We start from the raw sequence: 14,515 nt of genomic DNA on the forward strand, positions 1-14,515 counted from the left end.
TATTTATAGTAGTATGAAAGATTAATTCCTTATCTTTTTAGAATTATAACTCTAACAGGATATTAACTACTAAAGCGAATATTCAAGATATCCTAGATACACTATGATTTACACAATTACATTTCTAATCTAATAAGACTGCAACAGGGTGTTGGTATTCACAGAATTTTTTTTTTTTCTGGATTTTTTTGTGATTCGACCCTCTCACCCTGTTTCATCACGTAGAACTCAGTGTGAACCTGATATCTGCCATAAACAACAGCTTACAACGTTCGCATGACCCCATTCTTAAGGGAGAAACTGTTTCTTTTTAACGGCTTTCAATTGAAAGGAATCTGAATCTCCTTTTAGAACAAAATGAAATCAGAATTTCCATGCCGGTTGCTCAAAAAACATCAACTGCGCAAAACTAAGAATTTTACAACATCGCAACCGTTCCTGCTACTCTCTATGAGTCCAGACCACAAATTTTACAGATCCGTTCAACACATCTTTATTTTCTTCCAACTCAACTTTGAAATACGGCAGCCTTTTCTTGCATGTGCCATGCCCATGTTGACTTCGCAAAGGAGGTGTTGTAAGCTGCTTGTTTACCACAACCAAAGGAGCCACCAGTGGCGCGGTTGATCAGCAACTTTTCTAGTGCTCCGGGGAGCGACACTGATTCTTTCTACATTTGAGGAGCACCATCTGTGATACTCAGGAGAAGAAGCAAGTTCCTGCAAGGCTTTTGTTGTTGTCTCTCTGGTGAATGCGTCCCACTCTTCTTTCGAGTATTTTCTCCTTTCAGGTGTGGTGTGGAAGGTAGAAGGAAATAACCATGCATCTGAAGGTGGAGAAGGCGGAGAAGGCGGAGAATCAGGAATTTCCAATCTGCGACGGTTCTTTTTGGGTGTTTTCAGCGATTTCCTGCAGGAACATTCCATATATGTCATGAATGACAAAACCCAAAAAGCATGGCAAAAATCAAAGAAAGTTAAGAAACATACATGCTATACTGCACATCATCTAATACATGTTACTAGGACTCCAAAAAACCAATCCAATGTACCAGCATGCATAAGAATAACACATCACGTTGTCCTTTTGATTACCAGAATAGTGAGAAACTGAGTAACCATTTGACATTTGTGTTTTTCACACGCACACAACACAACTACTCGCAATTTAAGCAACTATTGACATTTGGAGACGACTCCTATGTAACACACTTCAATTATAAAAATATATTGCTGTATTAGAAAAAAAGTTGTTCGGTGTTTACTGTTTACTTAGATTGCCGACTGAGGAATATTATGTTGGTTACTTACCCGGTAGATATCGACGAAGGAAATGTTGGCAGATACTGGAAGGCCATGACTAAGCTCCAGAATTGGAAAGACATAATCTTGCACACGCGACGAAGGAATCTCCATCTAAAGATTTTCTTTAGTATAGCAGAGACGACAAATCCAAATACTATAGCTTCTGTTGCCAGTAGGTGATCGACAGAACTCTGAATGCAAAGGATACATGAAATCCCTTTTCAGATAACGAGACGTACATATAAGCACCATTAGTGAAACTTTGATAGACAAAATTTGAAATGTATACTTATCTAACGTACCTGAAAAATCACAGTAGCACCCAGAATTTTGATGGACCAATTGACAAACTGAGATGTCATTATATCGATTGATCCATCTTCTGTAAGGACGAGTTTGTGGACTGCCCAGAAGCCCAACCATGCTCCAGCCAGAAAAATAAAAGCCAGAAGAAATATAGCCAACTGCAAATTATGAGAGAATTTCCCAAGTATTACCAACAGTAAACTCTGTAATCATTAAGTATATAGGTCGCAATAAAAATAAAATAAGGCGCAGCAATGACTTAAATAATAATAAAAAGATCAATTTCAGGGTATCTTAAAGAATGAAGAATGTGAAGTCTACTTGTAAACTTTTTCCGCCCAAAAGAAAGAGAAGCATTAATTCCAACTTATAAAACATAAAACCTCTATATAATACAAGCCGCTAGAACAATAACTAGCCTAAAGAATAATGGTGTGACTTGATGAATATCTTGAGAATAGATCAATTTCATTATGATCTATCAACTATTACATGCCTAAGGGACTGACAACTTGGATGCAAGATGAAAACCATAACGTAACAAAGACTAGAACAAGAATAACTATTATCAGAATGTGGCATAAAAACCAAGTGTGTGCTTGTAAGCCTCTAAGGTATTATATGCCATTAAAACTTGAATTCTGATTCTGGCACCAATTAGTAGTTAGTACACACCTGAATAAAACTAAAATCCAAGATGGTAAGAGAAATGTAGTGCAGAATTATAAGCACATTTTACCTGAAAGAGAATACAAAGTACATCAAAACCCAAAAGAAAATAATGAAATGCATATTAGAGAGCATATTTTATTCGAAAGAGAGGTTTGATATAAAAGGTGTTTACCGGTTCATATTTCATCAAAGCATTCAACTATATGCCGACGTCAATGCGATACAAGGAAAATTTGTTCCCCCTAATAGATGGCTGTAAATTGATTATTCCATGCATATCACTTGAAATACCTATAACATAATTTTTAATGAAAACACAACTCTAAGGGAAGCTTTCACTGAGTAATCAAATGATGTCGCTATATACCCCATAATTGTTATCGTTGTTTAAATAACTTAATAGTTATAACTATATCGGCAGAGTAAACCTGCTAGACTTCAGCAACAATACCAAAAGATAAACACGGTAACATCTTACAACTAGAAAAAAAAAAACATGGATGATTTTATCTAAAATAAAGGTCTCCGGCCAAAAATGACGATATATGCAATCAAATAATCTGGATGGAAAAAGAGGAAGGCATTTTTCTTTATGGTGCAGATAGTTGGACAACTAAAAGAATAATTCAAGATAACTTACAGGATTATACATATCTTCGCTGATTCCAATCTCTATGAGTACTGTACGCAATAACCCAGGTAGGTAGCTGAGGAGAAAAGATCCCAAACCAACCTGATAAAGTGTGAGAATTACATCGATCATTATCATGTAAATGAAAAGTGTAGAAAGGTAAATTAACTGAGCTTTGGTACATACCACAGATGAGTACACAAAAATTGCAAGAGAATTCTTCCGACCAGTTGGAAGAAGCTTCATCCCCTGTACACAACCACAAAAATTAAAACATCATACAGGGTTATATCTTGGATGGTGTAAGGACTTCATTGGACAATGGACATTCAGCAATCTTATCAAGAAAAAGGATTACATCAGTACGGCAACTACATTACCTGAAAAAGTACAATCAATATTACAAGGACCACCCCAATTGCCATTCCACTGCCGTAATAAAATACTAATGAATTGCTCAGGAGGGACGCCAAGCTCATCATGATTATGCCCAATATCAAAAACATCGTTCGATATTTAACAAATTCTGCAAAACAAAGAACACATTAATCAACTGGTCACTAAATGGATTAGAGTAAGAGGTAAAATCATGTGCACATTAGACTTAGGAATATTACCTTCTTCAATGGACACCTCCAAGCTCTGTAAGGATGAACCATATGTTCGTATATCTAAGAGTTGGTGCTCAAAAGGTGACATGGACCTTGACCAGGAGCCCTTGGGAACCTTCTGCCAACGGCTTTGAGGGCACATCCCTAGCCCAAGAGATGTATTTCTGCAAAGAAAGAAAAAAATCATCATTCCACACATAAATAACTTCACAGCAATAGAAAAGATATCTCAGAGACACTGTATCATATCGCACGATAATTAATTTCTTCCCATTCAGTTAATTAAGTTCTGTATGCAGAGTGTCTGACAGGCAAGTTGTATAAAAACTCACATGGCCCATAATATTGATGACTAACCTGTGGAAACAAACCTCAAAGGTCGGTATACGAGTGCTTGAATTTGTTCCTGATACCTTCACCTTCACCGTGTTGGCAAACTTCCCAATATTTTTAAGCCTTGACAATCCACGGATATGAACTCTTTCACACAGCACTGAAATGCCAGGCTTGGAGCCAGGAGAATTGGTTACTGGCGCGCCACGAGATAATTGTAACCTATCCGACTCGGAAATAACTGCAATACCAAAAGAATAATCATGAGTAACAGAATTCTAGAACTCAAAATCATAAACATGAAATAAGCCATTTCTATCTGCCTACACTTCAAACTAATCTAAATGGCATTTTTCAACCTTATCAAGACGTTCCGAAAAAGCTGTGTTCTTGGAGGCACATTTTTGTTCCCAAAAGAAGAACCCATTCTAATACATCCAAAACCTATAATGTAGTAGTTGTATCAGAAAAAAAATAATTTGATATAATCAAAGAATATCCCACCCCAAATCAAAATTTGAAATTTCCCAAAATCTTACTTCTTCAGAAAAATTAAGAAACCTAATGAATTGGGTTTTCGAATCCTTGATCAATTCGTAGCAAAAAGATTCAAATTTTCCCTCGGTATTCTCAGAAACCCAACACACCAAACAAAAAACAGTTTTGGGATTCAAATTACTGTTTATCTTACTTAAAGCCCAAGATTTTGTAACTTCGTTGAGCTGGATTTTGTAAGCGCAGTAAAATTTGATGGGGAATTGAAAAGAAAGTACCTAAGGAATGCTCATTGGAGGGTTCGACGGCGGAGGAAAGCGGGAGCGAGAGAAAAAAAAGCCAGAGAACGCAGGCGAAGATGCGACCGGAATTTGCAGAAGCCATTGCTTCTGGTTCTTGGTTTCGACTCCCAAATTACAGAGAGGGGGTGGGAAGGCGCGCGTAGAAAATACGAGACGATATTAAGGGTATTTTGGCTTATTTTATGAAACGGATTAGAACCCCTTTTAGCCAAACCGACTTTGGTCGAGCCGCGGCTTGGACGCGTTTGATATTAGCAGGCTGGGTTTGTTGTTAAAAAAGCCTAAGAAAAGTTTATATGGGCCGGGTTTACCAGTCGTTTTTAAATAAAGGCTTGGATTAAGATCCGTTTTGAAAAAGAAAATTTTAAGGCTCGACGCAAGGATGATAAAAAGCTTAACAGCTCTCATTTTTATTACTTATATCGTACTATGTATCATTTGATTACCCAATAAATTACTTATTTCTTTTCTTGTGCATCGAGGAGTGAAATAGAACATAAAATCGTAAGCTCTCAAGCTGTGGGAGAAGCCCATGGCTCTAATTGTGTGCCTGTTGAAGAATGCACCGTTTCGGTCACCCATGCACTTGGGTTGTCCATGATTTGTGCATAACTTGTATTAACGATGTATCCCATCATATTAAGGATATCATGCATGCACATGACTCTGCTAAATAGTATATTGATAATGTATCCCAAGCATATTGATAGTATATAAATAGTGTATTGTGAGTGGCAAAGCCAGAAATCGCTCGTAGAAGCGGCCTTTAAGCCATATAAAAGAAATTAGATCAAATAAAGTAATATAATGTGATGATGTATCGTTATGTTAGTATAATATGACGACGTGTTGTTCTGTCAATATAATGTGATACATCGTCAATACAGATCATTATGTTTTTTTTAGGTTAAGTTTCAACCATGTTTCCTTGATGTGTATTCTTGTAACAACCTATCCCGAATTTTACGAATTTCGGAACGAGGGTAAAGTAGTAATTTCATGTTTAAGAGATATTTTTCATATTTGTCTTTTATGGGATTGTTTAGTGTGCCATGTGGGACCCGCATCCCACTCAACCTCTCATCCCCTCTTGCCCCGTGTCATTTCCCCCTCCCCAAACTCTTGATCCTCTCTCATCTCCCCCCCCCACTTCTCCCTCTCTTCTTTTCTCTCCCTTTCACCTCTGCACTATTCTCTAATCTCCGAGGCACTGACCCACACAAACAAACAAACAAACAATGATGGCAAACCGTTGTCGCCACCACCTGAACGTCATCATCTCGAGCCCATACCAAGGTTCTGGAAACTCGACAGTGACAGAGGCCATTGTTCATCTTCTTCCCAACGAACCCAGTTTTCGGTGAGGGATACCTTGACTTGCAGGCAGTTTTTCGGCCAACACACAACTCCAAATTGGTAAGAACCTCTTCTCCTCATTCCAAGCTTCATTTTCATAGCTAGAACGTGGAAAATGGTGAAGAAATGAGCTTGAACGGAGCTCTAGAACCCTGCCCAGAATTTGGCCGACCCATGGCCTGAAATTAGGTCGACCCGACCCGTAATCCAAACCCAGCAACCCGGCCCAACCCAACAACCAGGCTTAATCCAATAACCAGACCCAATCCAGCAACTCAACCCAAACCAACAACTTGATCCCACCCAGATTTGACCCCACCCGGACTCGATAGAATATTCATCGAAATATTCCGTTACAAAATATTCTAACGAAATATTCCATAGAATATTCCTAGAATATTCTCAAGAATATTCATGTTGACTTTTCATTGACTTTTACGAAATTTGCCCGAGACCCATTTTAAGTTATTTCAATGCCCTGATTCCAAATCTACGCTCTGTTTTCCCAAATTCAATCACTTTAGTAAGATTTTACTAATTGATCCCTTTATGTGCTTAGGTGCATGATTTCGTCCTCCCTTGTTCGAATGACTCTTTGGCGACGAAGTTTTGTAAGTGGATCCCTTCCAAAATGCATGATTTTATTACTAGAAATGCATACATAAAAAGCATGATTTTATGACTACGTTTTATGAAATGTTTATGAGTTATCAGATTTACGCTTTATGAAATATCATGCTTTATTGAATTCACATTACTGGGATATTTATGAATATGATTTATGATATGATGTTTGAGTTATTGAGCTCCGATGATATATATTTTGGAAAGATTATGTTCATGATTTTCTGTGCTCACTTAGTGGATATTTATTTATATATGCCTTCGGGCGGGCGATGTAAGGCCTTCGGGCGAAAGATTTATATATGTCTTTGGGCGGGTGATGTAGGGCTTTTGGACGGAAGATTTATACATGCCTTCGCGTGGGCGATGTAGGGCCTTCGAGTGAAAGATTTATATATGCCTTCGGGCGGGTGATGTAGGGGCTTCGGGCGATTGTGATACCACTACTAAGCACACTATATACGATATATGTTTTATGAAGGTTTTATGGCATGATGGGGTTTTCAGAAAACCTACTACATTTTATGCTATATGAGTTTTCTAAAACTGAGGGCTAGTATGTTTGAAGAGAAATTGTTTTAGTATTACTTATATATAAACTTGGTCCACTCATCCTTTGTTTTGCGCCCCTTTCAGGACTTAGAATCAAGGCGTACAATTACGGCGTCAAGGCACTCCTGCATTGGTATCTTTGAGTCATCTCGGTGTATGACCCATTCTTTTATTTATACCTTTTTCATAATATTCCTTCTTAAGTATTCTTGATTAGTTGTATTATTTATGTGTATTATTTATGCTCGTTCTTTCTTCATAACTTACTTGCATGCTAATATGGCTTCATCACCCTCGGGTGTTGGCCAGCACATGCCTACCTTGATGTTTGGGGGATATTGGGGTCGAACGTGTCCTTGCTCATTAATGAAATTTTATTACTCAGCTTTAAGCATACTGCTAGAGCCTAGAATTCTATCAAGTTTACTGGCTTGATCTTTAAAGGATCTTTGTTAGCAACCTTTCATCTAATGGTGATTTTCGGATGTATCGGATCGGAACCAAAGTTTTCAATTATGTTCCAAAAGTTCAGAATTGGAGTGGATCGGTGTTGGAGTTATGCCCTAAAAACCAATTTCGTAATATTGGATATTATGTAACAACTTCATTTTAATTAATGAATAATAGGGTAAGATTAATTCATTCATGAGTTTGGCTTTATATTATAGAGATAATATACTATGAATGAGTCCAAAGGGTTTGGGTATGGAAGTAATGTTTTAAACGAGGTTAAGACAAGGATACTTGTATTTTGTACTCACTTGGCCCTTAAACTAAGGTCCTAGCCATTCGGAAGTTAACTGGACATTGATTATCTAGAAAGGCTAGTGTATATCGCATTAAGGTTAGTATGGTCTCATGCTACGGTGGTGGGCACGTGGTAGATATATAGCTGCTTGCTTATTGAACAAGTTCACCTAACAATGACTGTCCAAGAAGCTAAAATGCACAGATGGATGCTCACCACATGTCAATTAATATTTGGTATACTAATCCTTTTTAATATATAAGTGTATGTTTAATATAAAAACAATCGATGTGGTGAATTTGATACCAAATTAGGCTGCCCATTGTGTGGCTTAGCCGAACTCCCCCTCCCCTTAGTGTAAAAATATCGATGTACTAAAAAAAATATAAAAACAATGAACCAAAGGTATCCAAAACCTAACAATAAAATAAAAAAAGTTGATTAATTACAAACTAAATAATTTGATGAGTAAATAACTATAAAAATGGGTATATTAAATTTTTTTTTTATCGGAATACGTTTGGAACATTTAGAAAAATTTGGGTCGGAAATTCGGAAGTATTGGAATACCTAATAATATGTTTGGATGAGGAAATTTAAGATTTGCAAGAAATTCGAAAATGATGGAATTTATTTTCTAGAATGTGTGAATTTTCTTGTTTGACTAACATAGCTAAAATAATAAGGAAATACCAATACATAATTTAATGTGTATCTAGAGTCATCAATATATATGCGAGAGATAATAGTTAGAAAATGTACTTTGTGGAGGTGGTGACGGTGGTGGCAGTGGTGGTATCTACGTACGGTGATGATGGTGGGTGGTTGTGGTGGCAACATTAATGATCATAAGTGGTGGTGACCACAAAGGTAATGATTCGATAGTGGGTGGAGGTGACATCAACGATAGTAATAATGGTGTTTGGAGGTGACGGCGATGGTGATGGTAAGTGTAAAGGTACATTCAACTAATTTGACAAAAAAACATAGTAATGTTTTCTTTTATAAAAAATTATTATTGAATTGCACCGCTTGAATCACTTTACATAAATCTAATTTTGGTATGCATCAATTTATATTATAAACCGACATTTGAGATCACAAGATTCTTAACTGCTGGACTCTTGGTCGCTCATTTAAAATTCTTTTCATCCAATGAAATGACATACATCGGGACATTGTAAAATTTCGCTATTAGATTCACCTTCAATACTAATTTGTTAGGTCGTGTGTAGCTCGTAAGCAAATGTGTCAAATGGCTTGATGCATTTGTGGGAAATTCTAGTTTGAGACTGGCCAGGATTTTGGACCGAACACTATATTAATGGTGAATCAAAGCTCTACAGCATCTGGCCTCAGAGACAGTTAGCATGTAGCAGTATATGTTGTACAAGTAAATGCCAATGCATGTCTTTGAAGCAAGTTTTTAATACTTTGCTTAATATACACACTTTCTTTAGAAACTGCAGCGACCTATTAAATCTCTTTCAAAATTCATTTAATTAGCTTGTAAGATCAGGACCACGACTTCTTTGTTTTTTAGAGTTGATGTAACGTCTTTGAGCTTACGGATACGTAATAATTTGTCAACATAGACACCTTCTAGTTGAAGCCAAAATGTTTCTAAATCTTCTCAAGCATGTTTACAACTTCTTGGCATGAAACTTTTGGTATTTCCATACTGTCATCCTCAAGAATCCTATTTAGGACATACAACATCCTTTAAGGATAATAAGTCTATAAATAATATTTTTTTAACTACACCTCTATTAAGTAATAACCTCTTTAAAATCATAAAATATTTTTGGTCCTAAATTTTTAACTTTTAGAGTGGTTTTACTGTATAAAGAATATTTGAAATGAAAACAATGACTTATTAGATTTTGATTTAGAGTTTTTATTTTCAGTTTGTGCATCTTTCTTTATACCTTTCTTCTATATCCTTCTTCAACTTTTTTGTATCTCATTTCTTTCATGTAGTTATCGTCTTTATCTCTAACACAAAAATAAAAACTAAAAACCAGAAAATAAAATTAAGAGTTACCGAACAGGTTCATAGCATTGATACTAAGCTACTCATTCATTGTTTGATAAATACAAAAGAAGGTGAAATTGATTAGCCTAATAAAACGGAACTAAGTTCCCCTTGGGCAATACAGTTTGCAGCTAATTACAACAATTTAAAGGTTTAACCTAATCTGCAAGAGTGGTATACGTACGACCCTGTCCAAGTTCAATGAGTTATGCATGACATCTAAAGATTCTAAACTCTGGAAACGCTATAGGCCATGGCTAGCTAGCAAGGACGTACAATAGTGGAATCTGTCAGTCTAAAAGAGAAAAGAGAATATGAAGGTATTGGAGAGAGCGAAAGGAGTAGCTGCTTCTGCTTGTTTTTATTGGTGGGAGAGAACGACAGAGAAATCAAGGGTTCTGATGAGATCATAGGGTGGTGGTGCTGCATGCATAATATTTCAAGTTCCAACCTCTGCAATGCTCTGCAAGGCAGGCCTCCACTGCTCCCCCCCACCTACACCACCATGGTTCCTTCCCACACTTCTGTAGCTTCTGCCGTTGTTAGTGCTTTTGCTGCCACAGCTGCTTCCCACACTCTCCATCTGAAGAAATAAATAAGTATTTTAAAACCATGCATCGATATCTTTTCTATTAGATTATAAGTTTAATTAAGCAAGTTTGAAGCATACCTAACTAGGGTTGTTTGCCAGATTAAGCCTAAGTAGTCATGCATTAACTACACATGTCTTCTAAGAAAAACATAACTGAATCATATGGTTAGGAGTTGAAACTACTTCCATCAGTTATGATATTGGTAGAGGAAAATGAAATCTCTGAACCCCCACCAAATATTTGCTAGAAAAGAAGTGTATCATTTTGCAAATCTTAGAGTGATACCTTTCCACTGTCTTCATAAATCTGACATTCTTTGAATAAAGGGGTAAATGCATCCCCATGTACCATTGGAATGGAAGACGTAGGGAATGATGACATAAGCCATGCCAGTTACTATAAACTTTGCACACAGAAAATTATTTTTGCATACACTTTTAATTCTTCTGCATATCTTATATATTTTTGTTCCTTTTTTTATTTATTTTTTACTTATTCTATTTAAATATTAGAAATAAGCATGAGTATTCATGAAAATAAAATGAATGTACTCGGTAGTGGATCGTACATAGTGGCCACCATTGCTTATTGTCAAATATGGCAACGCAAAATTCCAACAAATGGATGAGATCCTAACCATGGACGTATGTTACGCAACAACGATTAAAATACATGAAAGAGTTTTACTTTCTTTCACACTTCACTTATGTTTTACAGCCGTATAATTTTAGATGAGCTAAAACAAGTCAATTGCGCAACTATGCAAGGGGAATCACATCATATGACAAACCTTTCAATGAGTCATAAACAGTTTTTTATTGTCAAACCAAAAGGTAAACAACTCTTTAACCATTTTCCAAACCAAAATACTCATGCGTTCGACCTTGTATTTGACCCTATAAATTTAAATTCTCAAACTATTTTTTATCATTTCCATCTAAATATATACGTTCAACTCTTTATTCAACTCAATATACATGAGTATGAATTGGATGGTAGAGTTTGGAAAAATCGGGCCAGAAAGTTCAACAAATAAATATATATGTTCGACTCTTTATTCAACTATATATATATATATGTATATATTAGTTGGTAGAGTTTGGCAAAATGGGGCCAAAAATGTTTGACAGTTCAGACATTTACCCAATATATAATCAGTGGCGGAGCTAGGATTTCATGTAAGGAAGGGCCTTTCACAAATGCAAAAAAATATGATGAATAACAGTTACAAAACTACTAGCCAAAACACCATAATAACACATGCATCTATAATATTTTACATTTTCAATAATCATAATTGTCTCTCACGAATTTTCATATTTTAAAACCGTTGCTGATAATCTCGTTATCTATACTATTAAATTTAATAAGAAGGAGTAATCAAAAGGTCCAAACTCTAACACTTAAGTAAGATGTAAGATAGATGAGAAACAATAAAAAAATTATAGATAGTAAGATAGATTTTACAAATAGTATTGTTTTTGTTGAATTAATTTGAATTTTATATGAAAATAGGTATGAAATTTCAAGAAATGAGAAGAATAATAGCCTTTTAGTCTTGGACTCTTGCTCCTGGGTTGATTGTGAAGGACCAGAAAAGTTTTTTGTTTTAATTAAAAGTGAACGGGTTTAATGTTAAGAGATTTTTTTTGTTTTTCTATCAAAATGTTAAAGGTTATTAATTTTATGTCCAATAAATAAATATTAATTTAGTGTTGGGATGGAATCAAATATGGGAATTGGAATTTTAAATAGGAGATAGTTTATAATGTGTTTTGTATTATTGACTAATAGGAGAAGGGTTGTAAAGAGGAATAATGAAAGATGTTTATAGGGGAAGGAAGGCCTGCTAAAAAGTGTGAGGATAGGCCCGGCCTATCCTATTCGCTTCTTCCCTCCGCACACAACCCCTCTTTTCTACATGTAACAGTTAAAGTAATAATTATTCATTAGTATTTACAAGTTCTCTTTTCATTTCAGTAAAGGGATTCGTCTCCAAATCATGCTAAACTAATGTGGTGCTGCATCTTACCATTTTTAATGGGCAGTTGAGTGGGGTGAGATTCTTACATATGTATGTATGTATGTGTGTGTGTATATATATATATATAGTATCTTAAAGAGATTTTTTAGTGTGTCAGTATACGGTATACTAAGTATCATTATACAAGCAGTCATGGTTGGATAATAAAAGGTAAAAAATTTAACCACTTATATTGTAACATTTAGAATATTGGATCGTGTTTTAAGAGTACCAAATTTTTTTATCCTAGGTAAAGTATCTGAGAAAAAGAAAAGGTGTTACCCAAAATTTGCTAAAATTGTTTTTTGACGTCGTTTATTTTATAAACTAACAAAATTTAACAAAACCGTTAAAGATGCTCTAATAAATTGAAGTGACAGACAAAAGGAAAAATGCCCGACACACATTCATAGATACGTATTCCCGCTCTACTAAAGAACAAAAGACAAAGTCTACAAAGTGCTTGATATCCGAGTTTCATATCATGGAGTTATCACGTCAATTTTGAATGACCAAATTACCCTAATGAGTTCATATGATTCAACAATGATTGATGCCAAGATGGTTTAATTATGAAGGGTCTTTAAGGTCAAATAATTTTATATTTACCTTGACAGAATTGTTGTTCCCGGACTTCAAATTCTGAACCGCCAGGTCCTTCATCTTCATTTCCACTCCAAGCCCACCTCTATCCTTCAGCAACTTTCCCAGCTTCACGGACTTTTTGGCAGCAAACTCCTTCAACACATCTGTGCATATATAACAAAAGAGACCTAATATTATAAATGTTTAAATTGTGATACTGTGATACTGTGATTCGGATGTAACATTTACATAATCTAACTGAAAAGCGTCGTTCTTTAAACAAAGGAAAGCCTAATCGATTAAAACTCGTTGCTGGAAAACTGAAAACCGAAATTAGACAATTGACCTTCAAAACTGATGAGGCGATAAACCTGTCCAATGAGTAAAGTGTCGTCTGGTCTGAGAAGCTTGAGCTGCTTCACTGGAGCACCGGTCTCAGACTTCATGGTGGGAGAGTTGACGACAAGAGCCACGTAGTGACCAGGGTTGGAAGTCATGACCTCATGAGCGCCCACAGACCAGTAAATCCTCTCGATCTTGTTGGCCCCGGGGTGCTGAATCACCACCGTCGCTGCCTCCGCCGCCTGACAATTTCCCATTTCAATGGCCGGTGATATATATCGATCTCCTCAAATACTCAAAATATCAACTGGATGGAACCCTTTTGGTGAAATTGTGATGGTTTAGCTCTAAAACGAATAGGGTGGTGGGTTTTTGGTGACAGAGGTGACGTGGAGTTTGGGGGTTTTGGGACTCTGGACACCCAGCTGCAGACCCAGCAGTTGCTAATAATAAATGAAATCTGACTATTTCATGTTCGCCAAAGCACGTCAAGAATCAAAACTCAGAAGGGATGTGACAAACTGACAAACACAAAGCACCTCGACCTTACGTCCAATACCAAGAAACCTTTAAAACCAAAAAGAACAAAAAATGGAAGCTGGAAATTTCGGAACCAAAGATTTGGGGTGCAGAGAAATGAGAGGGAGAAGGGTGTTGGGTGCTGCTTATATAATATAAGATTATAGATTATGGTTGAACGCCAAACTGCAAGAAAAGCAAAAATTAATAATATGGGAGCAGACGTGTTAGATCTGCAAAGCCACTTGGGTTGGGATCTACAGGGAGGGAGAGAAGGACCATGGGGGCCAAGGGACCCCATTGGATCTTTAACGCCGTGGAGAAAATATGGAAGAATTTGTTTTTCAATTTGATCTAAATTAGAGCATATATTTGGGGTGTGAGTGAGATTGTAACTGATTTCATTTGCTTGACCATTCTCCCCAAACATGTCAATGCCCTTACCAAACAAAACAGGTTAGGCTAATCCTTAATTAACAAGCTT

At 36.3% G+C, this 14,515-nt stretch overlaps 2 protein-coding genes across 2 annotated transcripts; both read right to left on the reverse strand.

The window, feature by feature from the left end:
• Positions 1–303: 303 nt before the first annotated feature.
• LOC103404152 (uncharacterized) lies at positions 304–4,858 on the reverse strand. The gene is made up of 9 exons (XM_070813968.1): positions 4,631–4,858; positions 3,882–4,098; positions 3,531–3,688; positions 3,294–3,439; positions 3,100–3,162; positions 2,923–3,015; positions 1,607–1,768; positions 1,311–1,495; positions 304–909 (listed from the first exon to the last, which is right to left on the reverse strand). The coding sequence occupies exons 1-9, from the start codon at positions 4,734–4,736 to the stop codon at positions 591–593; spliced, it is 1,449 nt and encodes a 482-aa protein (XP_070670069.1). The 5' UTR covers positions 4,737–4,858; the 3' UTR covers positions 304–590.
• Positions 4,859–9,967: 5,109 nt separating this feature from the next.
• LOC103404295 (uncharacterized) lies at positions 9,968–14,299 on the reverse strand. The gene is made up of 3 exons (XM_008343190.4): positions 13,517–14,299; positions 13,195–13,334; positions 9,968–10,552 (listed from the first exon to the last, which is right to left on the reverse strand). Exons 1-3 carry the CDS (start codon positions 13,767–13,769, stop codon positions 10,409–10,411), a joined length of 537 nt encoding a protein of 178 aa, XP_008341412.1. The 5' UTR covers positions 13,770–14,299; the 3' UTR covers positions 9,968–10,408.
• Between the last annotated feature and the right edge of the window lie 216 nt (positions 14,300–14,515).

The sequence above is a fragment of the Malus domestica genome, chromosome 15 (assembly GCF_042453785.1).
Source record: "Malus domestica chromosome 15, GDT2T_hap1".
NCBI classification, from domain to species: Eukaryota; Viridiplantae; Streptophyta; class Magnoliopsida; order Rosales; family Rosaceae; genus Malus; species Malus domestica.

What these genes read in the sequence shown, in the direction of transcription:
- LOC103404152 (XM_070813968.1), bottom strand. Translation starts at nt 4,736, where the DNA reads ATGGCTTCTGCAAATTCCGGTCGCATCTTCGCCTGCGTTCTCTGGCTT. An exon ending in TATTGATTGTACTTTTTCAG is followed by an intron (nt 3,163 to 3,293) that starts GTAATGTAGTTG and finishes GGTTGTGTACAG; the next exon opens with GGGATGAAGCTTCTTCCAAC. An exon ending in CCTTCGTCGATATCTACCGG is followed by an intron (nt 910 to 1,310) that starts GTAAGTAACCAA and finishes ATGTTCCTGCAG; the next exon opens with GAAATCGCTGAAAACACCCA.
- LOC103404295 (XM_008343190.4), bottom strand. Translation starts at nt 13,769, where the DNA reads ATGGGAAATTGTCAGGCGGCGGAGGCAGCGACGGTGGTGATTCAGCAC. An exon ending in TCGCCTCATCAGTTTTGAAG is followed by an intron (nt 13,335 to 13,516) that starts GTCAATTGTCTA and finishes ATATATGCACAG; the next exon opens with ATGTGTTGAAGGAGTTTGCT. An exon ending in GGAACAACAATTCTGTCAAG is followed by an intron (nt 10,553 to 13,194) that starts GTAAATATAAAA and finishes TTATTTCTTCAG; the next exon opens with ATGGAGAGTGTGGGAAGCAG.